General features: G+C 39.4%; 1 protein-coding gene across 2 annotated transcripts in view; it reads left to right on the top strand.

The window, feature by feature from the left end:
- Positions 1-17,162, top strand: part of ABHD6 (abhydrolase domain containing 6, acylglycerol lipase) — a 69,845-nt gene extending 52,683 nt beyond the window's left edge. For both annotated transcript variants that reach the window (XM_082265569.1, XM_082265570.1), the window contains exons 7-9: positions 9,204-9,258; positions 14,103-14,203; positions 16,141-17,162. In XM_082265569.1, the coding sequence (XP_082121695.1) occupies positions 9,204-9,258; positions 14,103-14,203; positions 16,141-16,317 (333 nt within the window). In that variant the 3' untranslated portion in view covers positions 16,318-17,162. The remainder of the gene's footprint in view (positions 1-9,203; positions 9,259-14,102; positions 14,204-16,140) is intronic.
- Positions 17,163-17,680: the final 518 nt, after the last annotated feature.

Here is a 17,680-nt window from a genome sequence, read left to right as displayed (position 1 = left end):
TGAGGTTGGATGGAGAGCGTTTGTGAACAGCAGTTTTCAGTTCTTTCCACATATTCTCGATTGGATTCAGGTCTGGACTTTGACTTGGCCATTCTAACACCTGGATATGTTTATTTGTGAACCATTCCATTGTAGATTTTGCTTTATGTTTTGGATCATTGTCTTGTTGGAAGACAAATCTCCGTCCCAGTCTCAGGTCTTTTGCAGACTCCATCAGGTTTTCTTCCAGAATGGTCCTGTATTTGGCTCCATCCATCTTCCCATCAATTTTAACCATCTTCCCTGTCCCTGCTGAATAAAAGCAGGCCCAAACCATGATGCTGCCACCACCATGTTTGACAGTGGGGATGGTGTGTTCAGGGTAATGAGCTGTGTTGCTTTTACGCCAAACATAACGTTTTGCATTGTTGCCAAAAAGTTTGATTTTGGTTTCATCTGACCAGAGCACCTTCTTCCACATGTTTGGTGTGTCTCCCAGGTGGCTTGTGGCAAACTTTAAAGGACACTTTTTATGGATATCTTTAAGAAATGGCTTTCTTCTTGCCACTCTTCCATAAAGGCCAGATTTTTTTGATTATAAACGTTTATTGAATGTAAATGAATACAAAAATATATATGCATTGTCAATGATAAAATATCAGTATTACAAGAGCCGTATGAACATCTCATGTCTATAATAATGAGAGATATAAACAGTAACCAACTTAAGAGTGTAAAGTTAAGAATATGTTAACATCATCATAAAGAAGGCATTTCAAGTCTGACAGGTAGAGATAAGGTAGGATTTTACCTGTTAAGCCATGTGAAAACATGTGTGATAGAGCTAATACTTCTAAAAAAAGTAACAGAAAACGACTTTATATCTGGGATAGTGTAGATATATACAGGATCAGTAGGACTTATGGTGGGCCTCCCGTCTGCCTCAAGAGGGGACGCCCTGTCCGGTCAACCATTAGTGTGGCAAAAGAGACCATCCTTCCAGCACATAGGGAAGCCAGGAGCGTATCCCATATTAAATGAGTATGGAGCATTTATAAATGAACCAGGGGTTCCATTTTTGATCCCATGTGTTTTTGGAATTTGTAATAGAATGATGGTATGCTTCCATAGATTTAATATCTTCTATTCTGTGATTAACCAGAGCATATGGTACATTGGGTTCTTTCCATTGTTTAGTTATAGACCATAACATTGCGACACATAGCGTATGTATCAGACGGGTTAATGGTTTGGATACGTCTGGGATGCCCTGAAACAATAGACATTGTGATGGAGTGAGTGTAAGGTTTTTACCTGTAATTTTCGCGCATGCGTGGAATATTTCCGACCATGTGTCTTGTATTTTAGGACAGTCCCAGAATATGTGTTTAAACGAACCTGTATCATTGCATCCTCTAAAACAGTTCGAGGAGATCTCTGGATAAATTCTATTCAGTTTTTCAGGTGTATAATACCATCTAGTAAAGAGTTTCACGGCTGTCTCCCTAACTCCCAGTGATCTTGTCGAGCCGCGTAGGTTCGACCACATGTTTTGCCAATCCCTAGCCGTAATGGTTTCCCACAACTCCAATTCCCAATCCGTCATGTATTTCAGTTTAGTCTCAGTATCATGCGGATTTAGGGTGGAGTATAAGGTAGAGATGTGGCCTCCCCCCAGGGGGTTTTCCAGGCATATTCGCTCAAAGGAACTGAGGGGAGTTCCAGATGGCTGAGCATGATAGGAGGTGAAGTAACTCTTGATTAAATCGTAGTTTAATTTTTCAGATGAAGGAACATTCTTGTGTTCTGTCAAATGCTCAAATGAGTACATGATTCCTCCATCAAAAAGGTCAAATAACGTGGTCAGTTTGTTTTTAGACCACCACGTAAATTGGTGAGGAGAATGAAATGCTTCCTTGAATCTGGGGTCCCCCAAGAATGAAGCACCCAATTGAGGAGTGGATGTTAAAGAACTATGCTTATTTGCAGATCTCCAAACTTTAAGGGAGTCTGAAACCACGGAATTACGGGTAGAAATTCCACGTATAGGGATTGTTGGGTCCCATAGCAGACCGGCTAGATGAAATGGAGCAATAGATTGTGCCTCAAACGAAACCCATGGAGAGATCGTAGGTTGAGTGTGCCAGTATCCAAGCTGGGAGAGCCTACAACTTATGTAATATGGCCAAATCTGAGGGAGACCCAAACCCCCCGATCGTTGGTGTCGATAAAGAATGTTAGCGGCATATCTGGATTTTTTGTTACCCCAAATAAATTTATTGACAAGTGATTGAAGTTTGGAGATGAACCGTTTGGTGAGACTTATAGGTAGAGCTCGAAAAAGATATAACATTTTAGGAAGGATGGTCATCTTAACTGCTGTTATCTTCCCCAAAAAGGACAGATGATAAGAGGACCATATTTGTAGTAGACTACGAATCTTGGTCATTAAGGGAGGGAAGTTGGATTGGAATAATGATTTATATTCTTTGCATAACTGTATCCCAAGATAGGGGATGGATTCGGAAGCCCACACAAAGGGAAATACATCTTTTAGGTTTAGGATGTCTTGTGGAGGAAAGTTAATTGGTAACGCAATAGATTTTGACATATTAATAGTTAGACCCGATACTCCTGCGAACTTCTCCAAAATTGTCAACAAATTTGGTAGCGAGCGCAAAGGATCCGGAATAAAAAGTATAGCATCGTCTGCATAAAGGCTTAATTTATATGATTCTCCGCCCTTCTCATATCCCCTCACCCCATCATGTCTTCTGATAGCTATAGAGAGAGGTTCAATGGCCAGGGCAAATAGCAGGGGGGATAGGGGACATCCCTGTCTAGTGCCCCTGCCTAGCGGGAAGAAGTTGGAATTACAACCTGTCATTCTAATCCTGGTTTTGGGGTTTTTATAAAGGGCCATGAAACCATTTAGAAACTCGCCTGTGAGTCCAAATCTGGGGAGGAGATGTTTAAGGTAATCCCAGGAAACACTGTCAAAGGCCTTGTGAATGTCAAGACCCAATAGTAATAATTGTTTTTTGTGTAGGTTAGCATCTTGTATGACGTTACAGGCCAATCTAATATTATCCGTAATTTGGCGATTTGGAATAAAGCCTGATTGGAAGGTGGAGATGAGCTTGTGGATTATAGTTGATAGTCTGGCTGCAAGAATTTTACTAAATAGTTTTAGATCGTTGTTAATAATTGAGATTGGCCTGAAATTCTGGGGACTGGAAAGATCTTTATTGGGTTTTGGAAGTAATACCATATTAGCAAAAGACATCTCTTCAGGGAACTCGTGGCCTTTTAATATGTGATTGAATAACTGAGAAAGTTTAGGGGCAAGAGTTTGAGAGAAAGTTTTAAAGTAGATGGCAGAAAATCCATCTGGTCCCGGGGCTGAGGAATTGCGGAGAGATTTAATGACCAGTTCAACTTCAGTGTCCGTGATCGGGGCATTTAATCGTTCATAGTCCGATTCCGATATAGAGGGTATTGGAATTTCATCTAGCCATTTCTGGGAGTCTAGTGGGGCTAATGAAGATGGAGGGGATAAAAGGTTTGAATAAAACTTTTCAAAAATATCCATGACTTCCTTGGGATGGGAGGTAGTCAAGCCTGAAGACGTGTTTAGCTTATATACATGTGGTGGTCTGACAGATTGATTTAATTTTCTGGCAAGCATTGTGGAAGAAGAATTTCCATACAAAAGGAATTTGGATCTAGTGTATTTAAGGGATTTCTCGGCATTTTCAGAGAGTATGTCATTCAGTTCTTTCCTTTTTTGATCAATACAGGTTCTGGTGTTCATGTCATGCAGTGTATTGTAATTTTTATAAAGAGTTTGAAGATCTTTGGTCAGGGTTTGTATTTAAAATATAGATTAAAATTAAAATAAAATATTAAAATAAAATAAATAAATAAATAATAAATAATATAATAATAAATAATAATAAATATTAAAATAAAATATTAAAATAAAGGCCAGATTTGTGCAGTATACGACTGATTGTTGTCCTATGGACAGAGTCTCCCACCTCAGCTGTAGATCTCTGCAGTTCATCCAGAGTGATCATGGGACTCTTGGCTGCATCTCTGATCAGTCTTCTCCTTGTATGAGCTGAAAGTTTAGAGGGACGGCCAGGTCTTCGTAGATTTGCAGTGGTCTGATACTCCTTTCATTTCAATATTATCGCTTGCACAGTGCTCCTTGGGATGTTTAAAGCTTGGGATATCTTTTTGTATCCAAATCCGGCTTTAAACTTCTCCACAACAGTATCTCGGACCTGCCTGGCGTGTTCCTTGTTCTTCATGATGCTTTCTGCACTTTAAACGGACCTCTGAGACTATCACAGTGCAGGTGCATTTATACGGAGACTTGATTACACACAGGTGGATTCTATTTATCATCATTAGTCATTTAGGTCAACATTGGATCATTCAGAGATCCTCACTGAACTTCTGGAGAGAGTTTGCTGCACTGAAAGTAAAGGGGCTGAATAATTTTGCACGCCCAATTTTTCAGTTTTTTATTTGTTAAAAAAGTTTGAAATATCCAATAAATTTCGTTCCACTTCATGATTGTGTCCCACTTGTTGTTGATTCTTCACAAAAAATTACAGTTTTATATCTTTATGTTTGAAGCCTGAAATGTGGCAAAACGTCGCAAAGTTCAAGGGGGCCGAATACTTTCGCAAGGCACTGTATATTAGTAATATAAATGGAATTAAATAAATAAACTATATATATATATATATATATATATATATATATATATATATATATATACATTTATGTATTTACTTTTTTTAATTCCATTTATATTACTAATATATATATATCTGCTAAAAATATATATATAATGTTTGGGGGATCTAAGTAATTTTCTAGCAAAAAAAAAAGTAGGTTTTTACATGTAGGAGGGAAGTGTCAGCATACGTAGGCTTGGGAAGGAGGTGGTTAATGAACACAAACGGATACTCCTGTCATTATATTAAAATTAACGTGTGTATATATCTTTTTTTATTCAAGTAAGTATAAAATGATTGCATATAAATATGTATATACTGTATATTCATATGATGTTACATCACTCATCACTTTATTTTCACATCTATCTGTCTGTTCTTAGCTGCTCTGCTGCAAAAAGCCTGTTACAGAGCTGAATTGCTCAGCTTCCAATTTATACACACAAACCCCTTCTACAGCTCCCTCCCTCCTGCTCTGCTTAAATGGGGCCTTATGGAGTTTCCATCAGAGAAGCTGTTTGCAGGCTGTGCTCTCACTTTAGAAGCCCCATTATGCTCTGTGAATTATCTGCTTGGTCTTGATACCATAGTTAGTGTTTGCAAAATAAAGATTTTATACCAATAGCAAAAAAAAAAGTTCCCTTTTAATTAGCAATAGAACCTGGTCCTAATTGGCATTTAGTACCAAATATGTACATTTTTTAAAGCATGAAACCCCAATTACATTATCTGTAGCCCTCAGAAAATAACCTTAATTGTTGTGAGATAAAAAGAATATTTCCATTAAATAAATCCAGCTGAGAAATTGTAAAGATCACAGGATAATAAGATGTATTGCTGTGCCAAGTGTGTTAGATCTATCCACCAATTATAGGAAGATGATATCAGATGTACAGAGAGTGAAATAAAGGGGAAGGATTTTGTTTGAAGACTAGCGTTCCAGCAATTACAGAGTTATTTCACTGTTTTTACTCCAACGCTACCTATGAAATGCCTTGTATCAAATATTTAGAAGAGACAGACTTTCAGATAACACCACTTAGGTATTTCACCCCTAAAGAAGACCTTCCTGGCAAACATAAAATGTTATAAACTACATCCCCTGCAACAGACGCCAGGAGTTTCATTATAGAAGGTTAAACCAGTTAGATTAGACCAGTGGTCCTAAAGTGGAATTCCAATCATACACTAACTGAGCCTAAATCTACTCCCACTCCCATTCAAAGATTATTTTATATACCCTGTAAAAAAAAAAAAAAAAAAAAAAAAAAAAAAAGAGATGCTTACTTATTCTGAATATGCTCCGGTCCGGTTGCATGACCTGCTTCTGGCTTTAGTGTAGAGGAGGGACACCCGAAACAGCTGCCCCGTAGAAACCCTATAGATGACGTCATGTTCCAGGCTCTGCAGCCATTGTTGCTGCCTCTACACTGAAGTTGGCGCTGTAAGCCAGTCATGTGACTGGACCAGGGCGGCTTCAGAATAGGTAAGCATAGACATCTTTCCAATTACAGGGTAGATATTTAGAGTTTGACTGAAATGCCACTTTAACCTTTTTGGGTCCAGGACCCAGTAAATTCATCACATACTGTCCAAAGCCCAACAGTAAAAAATGAAGTTTATACTCACACAAAAATGTACCAGAATAATAAACATGTTGAAATTCTAGAAGGCTTGGGTTGAAGCTGGGAGTTACTGTGGAGGGGATGGGGGTCCTGGAGTGGGTTAGGGGACTCTTCTGCAGATATGGTGACCTGATGGGTATGAGGTTTTTAGAGGAAGCTGGGGAGCACTGTGGGAAACTGTTAGAGCTTTGGGGCACTATGGAGGGCTGGAGGCTCTACAGCAGGCTGGGGAGCACTGTGGGAGACTGGGTGGCACTGTGGGAGGTTGGGTGGGCACTGTGAAGGCGGAGGGCTCTCAGTGGGCCTGGGGGCACTGTGGGCAACTATGGGAGGTTAGGGGACACTATGGAAGCTTAGAAGCACTGTGGGAGGTTAAGGGATCTGAAGCTGGCTGGAGGCCTGAGAGAAAGAAGGTCTTGGCTCAGCAGTGGGGCACCCCTATGGCCTGGTGGTTTAGAATCACTGGGTTAGACAGTACATGGGAAGTACATCGAAAATAAATTAATGAAGGGGTTGGTAGTTATCGTATGTGGTACTTTGATTATAGATACGGTTGTTTTGGCAGGGAAGCATTGGCAATCCACACAAACATTTCAGTCATGTTAAATCTTTGCACAAATATATATATATATATATATATATATATATATATATATATATATATATATAGAACTGATGCTTATGGTGCAAGTGATTTCACCCCAAACTGCATTGTGACCTATAATCTCCAATCATCAACCTAGCCTCACTTATTGTCAAAGTTTTAAACCTTTACCTAATCCTTAATCCAATTTTGCCACAAATCCTAATCTGTGAGAGGGTTTATACTGTGGAAAGTATGCATGAAAAAGATCATCTTTTTCCTAGGGCTGACTTACCTTTCTTTGTTTCTTGTGGAGGTGGCCGTTGGCAGTGGAACAGGGCTTTGTTTCCTGCTGTCTTGATGACTTTGATCTGATGACTGGTAGGGATAGGGGAATGATCAAGAAACAGCAGGAAAGGTGGAGAAAGCACAGATCAGCAGAATAAAGGAAGCCGGGAGATCCTTGCTCTGCAGATCCTCAGGTACAGCTTCCTCTCCAGCAGGCCATCAAATAAACAATGAGGGAGCAGTAGTGACATCACCAATCGGAATTCAAGTATCATTACAAGATCAGTCATTAGAGGCAGGTGAATTGTAAATGTTAGTGTTGCGCTGCCCAAAACAACCTCCACATCAAAAACAACATTTTGTTGTAAATGTTAGTGTTAGGATATTCTTTATATACTCTCACATACAGTATCTACAACAATGAGGCTGTACATCTAGCAGTGCCTAGGCAGAGCATTATTTTGCAGTAGGGATTAAAGGAAAAGGTAGAGATTTCAGATTTCTGTGCTTTTGCTATAAAATTGCAAATCTTACATTTTTGACTGCAGACCCACTTTAAAGTGAAACCCTTTTGAGAAACAATAAATAAATCTACTGTAATTATTGCAATGATTTAGTGAACTTCATTACAGATTGTTGCCTATTTTTGCTTTGAAGACTGGAAACAGGAAATTCCACATACTTAAAGTGATTGTAAAGGCTGAAGATTTTTTACCTTTATGCATTCTATGCATGAAGGCAGGGAGGGTTTCATTTTTATCAAGTCTATTTAAATCATGAGATCACTAGTAAAAGGGCTTGATTTAAATCAACTCAATATAAATCATAATCTTTAAAGGGCAACTGTCATCTCTGTTCCGCAGCAGCTACTCCTCTGACCCTCTGTTGACTCGCGTCACTGACAGTCCCATTCCCTTTAATTGGACAGCTGGTGATGCAGGAGTGACACAACAAGGTGAGGGACGTGGCGGCAGCAGGTGAGTGCATGCCTGCTAACAGGCGCTGCCATGATTGATCTGAAATGACAGGTGCTCTTTAAATGGAAGTAAATGTAAGGACTTATTCTTGCTGCTAGTTAGAATCTTTAATATTTGCAAACCAAATGAAGGTTTCCTATTTAGAATAATAAGACAGAGGGAAGGTAGGGGACTCAAGAAGAGGAGGGTCGGGGCTGTGGTTTTGCACAGAGCAGGTAACTATAACATGTTTTTTTTTTTTTTTTTTAATACAGTTTTTTCCTTTACAATCACTTTAAAGTACAATTTAAGGCTCCTGTAGGATTCAGGAAACACCAAATCCAGTAACTATGTGATTCGCAAGCTTCCACTTAAACATAAAGCTTCCTTTACCTTTCCTAACTAAGCCAAATCCTCATTCATTTGTGTCTCACATGCTTCCCCTCCCAGACACTGCAGCTCACAGTGGGAGGGTTCAGCTACCTAGGCAGCACTGTCAAATCACAAAGTAATAAGCAGGACTAGGTGCTGGAAGATGCTGATTGACAAGCTGCAGACTCATGATTCAGTAGTAAAAAATGCTATGGAAAACTATATTCATGCCCCTACAAAAAATATTTCATCCCTCTGTAGTCCAAGCCAGCATAGCCAACATGAGAGTGGCAACTCTGCTCTGATTTCAGGAGGAGTGCAGCATTGTTGCCACACTGTCACAGAAAGCTGCATTTGGTGACTTCACGGGTAGTCACAACAGGTATTTGTGGGTCCTTCCAGGGGACTGAGAGAAAACTGTAAGTGCAGATACACATACTGTGCTGTTGTGCATATTTTAATGGGAGGCCATAGCTCAACCACAAGGACGTGCTATGGGGGTGTCTGTCTGATATATTTATAGCCCCAGTGTTGAATGAGAAGACACTGCAGAGAAAAGCTATGAAACCAGTCTGTACTTAATTATTTCTATATTTAAATAGTAACATGTCTTTAATATTTAATCCATTTTAAACATTTTTATTCCTAGGTGCTGCAGGGACTTGTCGATGTTCGCATTCCTCATAATGAATTTTACAGAACATGTAAGTGACAGTCTGTCTGCTGTAAATGATTAGAACATTTCTAGATTCACTAAGTTCACAGTTGGCAGCAGTCTCTGGACATTGGATCGTGTTTCAGAGGGCAGTAAAAAAGTGGCTTCCAGGCATTCAGGAGGCAATACTGCAGCCTCCTGATTGTCTGTTTTTTTTTTCCAAACGGCAATTCTGCATGGAACTAACACGGTGCACCAGGGAGCCAAGCATTTGACTCCTGTTTTTTTGTTTTTTTTTTGATCCAAACTTTTTATTAATTTCACAAAGTGTCTGTACATCCAAAAACGCATTTAAGGCTGGCCATACATGTTCAATTTTCTTGTACAGTTTTCTGTTAGATTTACCATAAACCATATAATATGAGGTCAACACTAAACAACACTTTTAATTGTATCCAATTAGGCAGGCTTTTGTACTACATAGTTGAAGGTAAATCTAAAGAAAATTGTACAGAAAATTGTAAGAAAATTGTGTAATGTATGGCCAGCTGGTCCGATCTTTCATTTTTCATCTAGTGAATTGGCACAAATAGAAAATCATTTTTAACTTTTCGGAGGCGAAAAATCGAAAGAACAGTTTTCAAAATCTGCCGGCCAAATGATAAATTGAAAGGTCAATGTGTTTCTCGGGCAACCTGTTTGCACTAGGCATATGTGATAAACTGAACGAAAAACTGATTCATTTATGTCCATTGATTGATTTATCGTTCGAAATTCGGTCATTATGTCACGATCGTCTGCTCTCACGGCCGATTTTTCATTTTTAGAAAATTCGTTTGCCTGATATTTCAGCTAGTGTATGGCCAGCATAAAAAGATACAAAGCACATATCGTACACAAGAGTCAGATAGTAGACAGTCACATCATACATAACAGATATAAAGAAAATTACGTTTTTGTTCGTAAACAGAAATATATAACATGGAAATAGTGTAACCAGCGTTCGTTGTAAAACATTTTATGCCAGGAAAATTATATATACATTTTTTACTATTGAATGCAAGGAAAACGAGCACAGAACAAAACCCTGTGACTCTTGCTGGATTGGAGTCGTAGAATCCTATCTATCACTTACTGCGGTGGGGCAAGACTAGGATTGTCTAACCAATTCTGCCAAATGAGGTAAACTTTGGCGTAGAATTTCTGTGGCGATAAGCCAGTTGTTCCCTGAGTAGGAGGGAGTTGACCTAAGCGATCCATTGTTTTTTGATGGGCACGGTGGATGCTATCTAGTGTCGGGCATTGAGCTTTCCGGCTAAGTGCAATAGCTTACTTATCATAATATAGATACTCTTTGAATACATTTCAACATCAATCGCACCTAGCAGGCACACCAGTGGAGTTGAAGGTATAGGTACTTCAGCTAGATCAGAAATAAGTTGCAAAACTTCGGCCAGTAATGTTTACGTTTTGGGCAGCACCATATCATGTGTTTAAAATCACTCTGATGCATTTTAGAGTCCATTCACACTGCCGCAACACGACTTGCTGGGGCGACCTGTGAAGTCGTGCACCGCGACCTCGGCGCGACTTGCAGGGACTTCATATAATTGAAGTCAATGCAAGTCGCCTCCAGGTCGCCCCAAAGTAGTACAGGACCTTTTTTCTAAGTCGGAGCGACTTGTGTCGTTGCTATTAGAACGGGTCCTGTACTATTCAATGGCGAGCGACCGACCGCGACTTGTCAGGCGACCAAGTTGCCTGACAAGTCGCGCTAGTGTGAATGGACCCTTACACTTCGGGCATTGGGGGGAATCTCTCCGGCACCATGTGTACAGTCTATCAGGTGTCCAATAAGCTTTATTTAGGATAAAGAGTTGTGAGAGCTTGTGGGAGGCTGATATAGATACGTAGGAATCGGTTCTAGGGTCATATCCCATTGGTCACCATCAATATCTCCAATATCCGTGACCCAATGAGACCTGCACTTCAGTGAAGCATTATCTTACATGAAAGATAATAGTACAGAGTTCACATGCGATATCAGGCCTTTCCGAGAAGCAAACCTATTGACTTTAACAGGCGTGCCACCTATTAACTAGACAAGCCGAGTTAAATAGTGTATACAATCCCCTCTGGCTGCCTTATTAGTTTGAGGGTAGCATAAAAATGCATCAGAAATGCCCATATTAACTGCCTGTTTGAAGAAGGCCTAAGGACATTGCTGGCTTTAAAAGAGAACATAACAAGGCAGAGAGCAGAAAATAAACTGACAGGAGTTTGATCCATCCCTACTCTATATAAAACTAGAAAGAAAATTAATGTTTTGGTTATGCATATGCTTTAATAAATAGGCCCTAAAGAGTTAAATCTTTATCGCATCTTTCTCATCTCTTCTGACCCATCTAAACCAATATTTTTTATTACTACAGTAAGAATTAATGAATATTTTATTACATTCTGAAGTGTGATGAATAATTGATAACAGAGTTTGACAACGAATTGAGTTAGCATCTGATTTAATTTGCGTGTTTATAAAGTGTGGGTTAAGAAACTGCAGTGAAATTAATATATTTTAGTTTCGGATTTTGGTTTGCAATATAATTCAGAAGTGCTAGAACATCTGTCTGTTTTTTTAATGCTGAATGTGTCCCCAATGGGGGATTTTACCCTGTCATTGGTTCATATTATTGTTGTCACCAAGAAGGAAACTGATGGCAAATCCATGAATAGGAGTTAATGGTAAAACTTCCTCTGGGTAAACCCGTTCTGATGACAGCTGTCTTATAGGGAATATCGCCATACTTTCCAGAGATCTCCTTTTTTTTTTTTCTGCTGTGTCTCTGGGCCAGGAAGTTTAAGTGGAACTTCACTCTCTGAATCAACTTTTATTATTTTTAATACTTATGCTGCTAGCATTAGTGAATGGATAGGAAAGTATATCATATTTACTTGTTTTAAACTTTTTTTTTTTTGGTGCTTTAAGGGAAAATCTCCCTGACAGAACAGGAAAAAAAATTTGACAGGTCGTAACCTTTCCCTGCTCGATCAGAAACAGAAAAAAGGTTTTGGTTTACATGCACTTTAATTGTGGCTCAATTCAGTATCAAAGATATTAGAAGACATACAAACACCTGCACTTTAGGAGTCCTGAGTAAAGGTTTATTATTTATTATCTGAACGCATTTTTTTTAACACAGAAGTTTAATAAAATTACACAACTCAACAATAAATGACCATTCATGTCAGATACTGTAGACATGCTTTATGTAAGAATTCTATGTGCCATGTCATTCCAATCAACATGCGGTGCATTTTTAAAAGGAAAGCTATAATGGTCATGAGTCAGCTTTATTTTAATTTATTTAATTCACAATTTTTATTGGTTTTATATTTTTTTATTATTTATTTATTTATTTTTACTAACAAGTAATTAATACATTACTTGAAGAGATTCTGAGGTTTCTTAAGAGACCACCTAAAATTATAGCATACTTTTCGAGTAGGGAATATCAGCTCAGTATGGGGTTGAATGGGAATTTAATACCCCGTTTACACATGGGTGGGGTAAAATATGCAGCCCTCTCTATAAGCATTAACTTGCAGTGCAGTGCAAATAACAAAAGTTGCTGTGCAAAGGTGCAATAATTAAAAGGGTTAAAGAAATTACTGAATATATCAACAAATCAATCAACATAAAACATATGTGTCCATATGACTCCTTAGCATGAACACTAAAATAACAAGTCAAAATCCGCTTAATCACATCAATTGAAAAGATAAATCAAAAGTGCAAGGTGCTAGTCCATTAAAGTGATTTCAAGTGAATAAACAGTCTCTAAAGTGCCAAAATAAGTGCAGCTGCTGCAATGGATCATTCAGGTGCTCACGATCCCACCACCAGCAGTGATGGATGGCCTCTCACCTTATAATTTGACCAGTGTTTCACCACTAGGTCAAAAATAGCTTTATAGTATCCCCAGACAAATGGGTAGACTCGATCCTCTCATTAGGTCCTGAATGCTCCCTGGTTGCTGCACAGATAATTAGGGTGGCTCTGTCCTCACTGTATTTCCCCAGTCTCTGTCATAAAATGGGAATAAATGGAAAACAAATCTAGTGCTCTCTGTATATAAGGTATTTATTAAATAATCCAAATATTAAAACTCACATTTGTAGGCACATAAGCTGTGCGGGCTCGGTAGGCATTGAATCGGTTTAGGAGACGCAGGAGAAGTTGTGTCCTGTAGCTGGATCTCGCCCGTGGTGTCTCCGCCCCCTAGACGCGTATCGTCAGGTGCTGATGGGCGTGTGACTTTCTCAGTACTAAATGTTTAGATCATCTATCATCTAGATCATCATCTGTTAATGTTCTAGGTTTCATTGACCTCAGGTTATGATAGGGTTAGGAAACTCTTAAGCTGGCCATGTATTGTACATAATTTGTCTTGTTCCCTAAAATTCGCTCAGTGAGTGGCCCAGTTGGGCATAACATACTAATTGAAAAATTGAAGGGCCTGGGCAGATCATTGTCAGCAAAACAGAAGCTGCATCAAATCAGAGGATGAAGACATCTCCACCCACACTGTACAGAGTTTATTAAAGACTCTGTTAGCTTTTTTTTAAAAGTGTATTTCCAGCTTTACTCTACGCCCTGTTCAGTCATGGCTAAACCCAAGAACAAAAATGTGATATATTGCAGTCCACGTATGGCTGCATACGTTAAAAAAAAAAAAAAAACAAATGCAGCCACCACATCTGGGTTCTGGTAAAGGCCTGGTGGTAAGCTGCAATATATTACATTTTTGTTTTTGGGTTTAGATATGCTTTAAATGTGAGCATAGTGTGGCTGGGTTGATAATGGTAACATCTAACAAGCAATATTCTGTTCAGTGTTTTTAGATTTGGTTGCTGAGAAATCACGTTACATTCTTCAAGAAAACATGAACAAAATTACAGCTCCCACCCAGATTATCTGGGGCCGACAGGACCAGGTGGGTGTTTTTTATATGACTTGTATATAGTAGGAACATAGTTAAGCACAGTAAGTTTTGTTTCATTCCTTGGTGTGCAACCTGTTAGTTCTTTATGCAATTTAAAATTTGATATGTAGAATGTCCAACAATGACTTAAAGTGTCCCAAACTTGCTGTAATTTTAGAATGTCTAGAAACTGCACATCTACTGTGCTTTTTTCCTTGCACATATGCATGGATTTCAAAATAAGTTATCCGCGCTCAGAGGAGATACAAAGTTCCAAAACGATCCCCCAGTGAAGATAAAAACAAACACGTGCTGTCGGTATATCCACCACCAGGAAGGTATAAACATACAGCCTCTTACCAGATGGACTAAAGGAAACAGCGTTCAATTAGGATAGGCCCCTCCCAACATGTTTCGTCACACTTGATCACGCCCCCTGATGATGTCAAGTGTGACGAAACATGTTGGGAGGAGCCTAACCACATGATGCTGGTATGCTGTTGGAGGTTGGCCATGTTTTTGGATGAGAAACAGACACACGCTGTTTTTACTATATGCTTTCTATCTTTGGATATAATGTGAGTACCCTGTGTGCAGAGTTTCATCATATGTTTAATAAAGCCTTTTTAAGGATGTCTGCGCAATGATATTGTCATTTCATTTTTATCACGAGGAATTACTTTATATGTTGGGTCCATTCCCCTGGACATACACTTTTGTATGATATATATCTATGCTACCTGGCTGGATTCGCCTGTTGGTCTGTGACAGATGCCCGCTTCATTTGGTTTATCCTGATTGAACGCTGTTTCCTTTAGTCCATCTGGTAAGAGGCTGCATGTTTATACCTTCCTGGTGGTGTATATATCGACAGCACGTGTTTGTTTTTATCTTCACTGGGGGATCGTTTTGAAACTTTGTATCTCCTCTGAGCGCGGCTAACTTATTTTGAATTCCTGATTATCCTTCACCAAGAGGACATTGTGTCTGCTGCTCATTTGCCCTTCATGGACTCTTCTTTTATTTCCTTTAATATTCCTAATATATTTATGTCCTAGCGCAATTTATTCTTGTTCATTATATATGCATGGATTTGATGTGCAGTTTTATGCGCAGTTGTCGCGCGGTTTTCTGCCTGCGTTTGTCCTGTGACGTCACTTCCTTCTTCTTTCTTTCCCTGGGCTTCTATGTGCACTGAGATGCATTGCAGTGCGTTTGCGTGCATTTTTGCACGTTTGCGGTGCAGAAAAATGCAGCACGTGCTACTTTTTTTGCACTGCACTGAAATAGTGTAAGCTACTGTATGCCCATAGGATTACCTTGATTTTGGACTATCTATGCAGTTGGAGTGCAGTGAAAAATGCAGCCAACTGCATCCCACTGCCTTAGGTATGAATGGGCCCTAAAGCAGGGATCTCCAAACTTTCCAAACAAAGGGCCAGTTTACTGTCCTTCAGGCTTTGAGGGGACCGGACTGTGGGCATTGTGAGTGGGGGAATAATGCATTGTATCAGTGGCAGGAATAGTGCTTCAAGGGCTGGATAAAGGCAAGCAAAGGGTCACATCTGGCCCCAAGCCACATTTTGGAGACCATTGCTCTAAAGCAGTGGTCCTCAACCCTGGCCTACAGGGCCCACTAACAGGCCAGGTTTTAAGTATTACCTTGGGGAGATGCAGACTAGAATACTGCAATCACTGAGCAGCAAATGTTATCACATGTGATGTATTTCAGTTATCTTGCAAACCTGGCCTGTTAGTGGGCCCTGTAGGCCAGGGTTGAGGACCACTGCTCTAAAGCACCCCTGACTTGGTCTAATTTCTATAACTGGTGCATAAGCTAATCACTGTTTCCAATCTATGGATTTCTCTGCATCATGTTAGTCCTTATACATTATTCTCAGCTCATATGTATATAACACTACCTTTTTACCTTTTGATTTCTCTGTCAGGTCTTGGATGTTTCTGGAGCAGAAGTCTTGTCCAGTGCCATACCTGGAAGCCAGGTGGAGATCCTGGAGAACTGTGGCCATTCAGTAGTGATGGAGAGACCAAGAAAAACAGCCAAGCTCATAGTGGACTTTTTATCTTCCCTGAAAACCACAGAGAACAATAAAAAACATGATTAGCAATCAGGAAAGGCCTGGGACAACTCTGGTCCTCTCTGTATACCATACCACTCTGAGTTTCTCAGGGGATCTTGTAGAACTCTTAGGAAAGTAGTTTAGTTCCTTGTGAACACAAGACCAGGACTTCAATATCTGCGTGTAAAGTCCACATGCAGATCAGTTTCAGTGTGTCAGTGGCTTGCGATAATGCATGTGATGGATATGGATGATTAAGGTCTCTTTGGTATGCTGATGGTGGTTTCCAAAGTCGACAAGATCTTATAAAATGTAAAGCCTTCAATCGGGAACCAGTCTCAATTCTGATGCACGGAAGGTCTTGACCCAACACTTTAAAACCACTATAGATGCAAGATGATCTTTTAAACCTGTTTATTATATGCAATGTACTGCTGTTGCACAAATATTTGTTGATAGGGCCTAAAGGGTAGACGATTTCCCTTACTGTGATGCTGGTGAGTCGTTGTGCAATGGAAGTACCAGTCCTTCAAGCTGCTGAGGTATACAAGTATGAGCACACTGCTTGGGATGTGTGCAATATACTATATGAATATTTTGGTACTGTGCCTTCAAAGCAGCATTGTGCAGACAGCACAATGCACCAATCAGCTTTGACACTATGCTCACTGTGATCTAAGGCCTGCATGATGTAAATGATCAGAGGATTAGTACCACACATATGCTTCCATGAAATATCACACTCAGAGGAATACAAATGAACGTTCTTAACTGATATGCAAATTTTCATGTTCACACCAGCCACGAAAGGACTGAACAGTTTTTCAGAGTTGTATTTTATTATTTGCAACTAATACTGGAGATCATGTTGATGTCTCATAATATGGATGTTATTTATGTAGATTAATTATTAAAATCAGATGTTCTACCATGATGTAGGATAAGAATATTGGGGTTGATTTACTGAAGGCAAATAGGCTGTTCACTTTGCAAGGGATGTTTCACATTGCAAATAATACCCAATCATGTACAAGGAAAAAAAAAAAAAAAAAACAGTATTTTTCTTGCACATGATTGGATGATGGAAGTCAGCAGAGCCTCATCTCATTCCCTAGGCTCTGAGACAAATTCCCTTGCAGAGTGCAGCTTACCTTGCAAAGTGAACCGTTTTTTGGCCTTTAGTTAACCCACTCTATCAGGTCTGATTCATCAAGCTGCAGTGGCTCATAAAAGAAGCTAAAGTGGCCTCTCAAGTTATACCATGACGTGTCTGAAAGGTGATTTTAGCACGTCTTTTAGAACTATGGGCAAAATGAAAAATATTAATTTATGATGTAGTATGTCACTAGCATTAACACAGCAGTTTTATGTCTTTCTTAGTTCCCCTCCCCCGGTAACATCGTTTTAT

Source organism: Pelophylax lessonae (genome assembly GCF_965119305.1).
Source record: "Pelophylax lessonae genome assembly, chromosome: 8".
Lineage (NCBI taxonomy): Eukaryota > Metazoa > Chordata > Amphibia > Anura > Ranidae > Pelophylax > Pelophylax lessonae.
The sequence above is the reverse complement of the archived record's forward strand: the minus strand, read 5'-3'. Positions and strand labels throughout refer to the sequence as shown.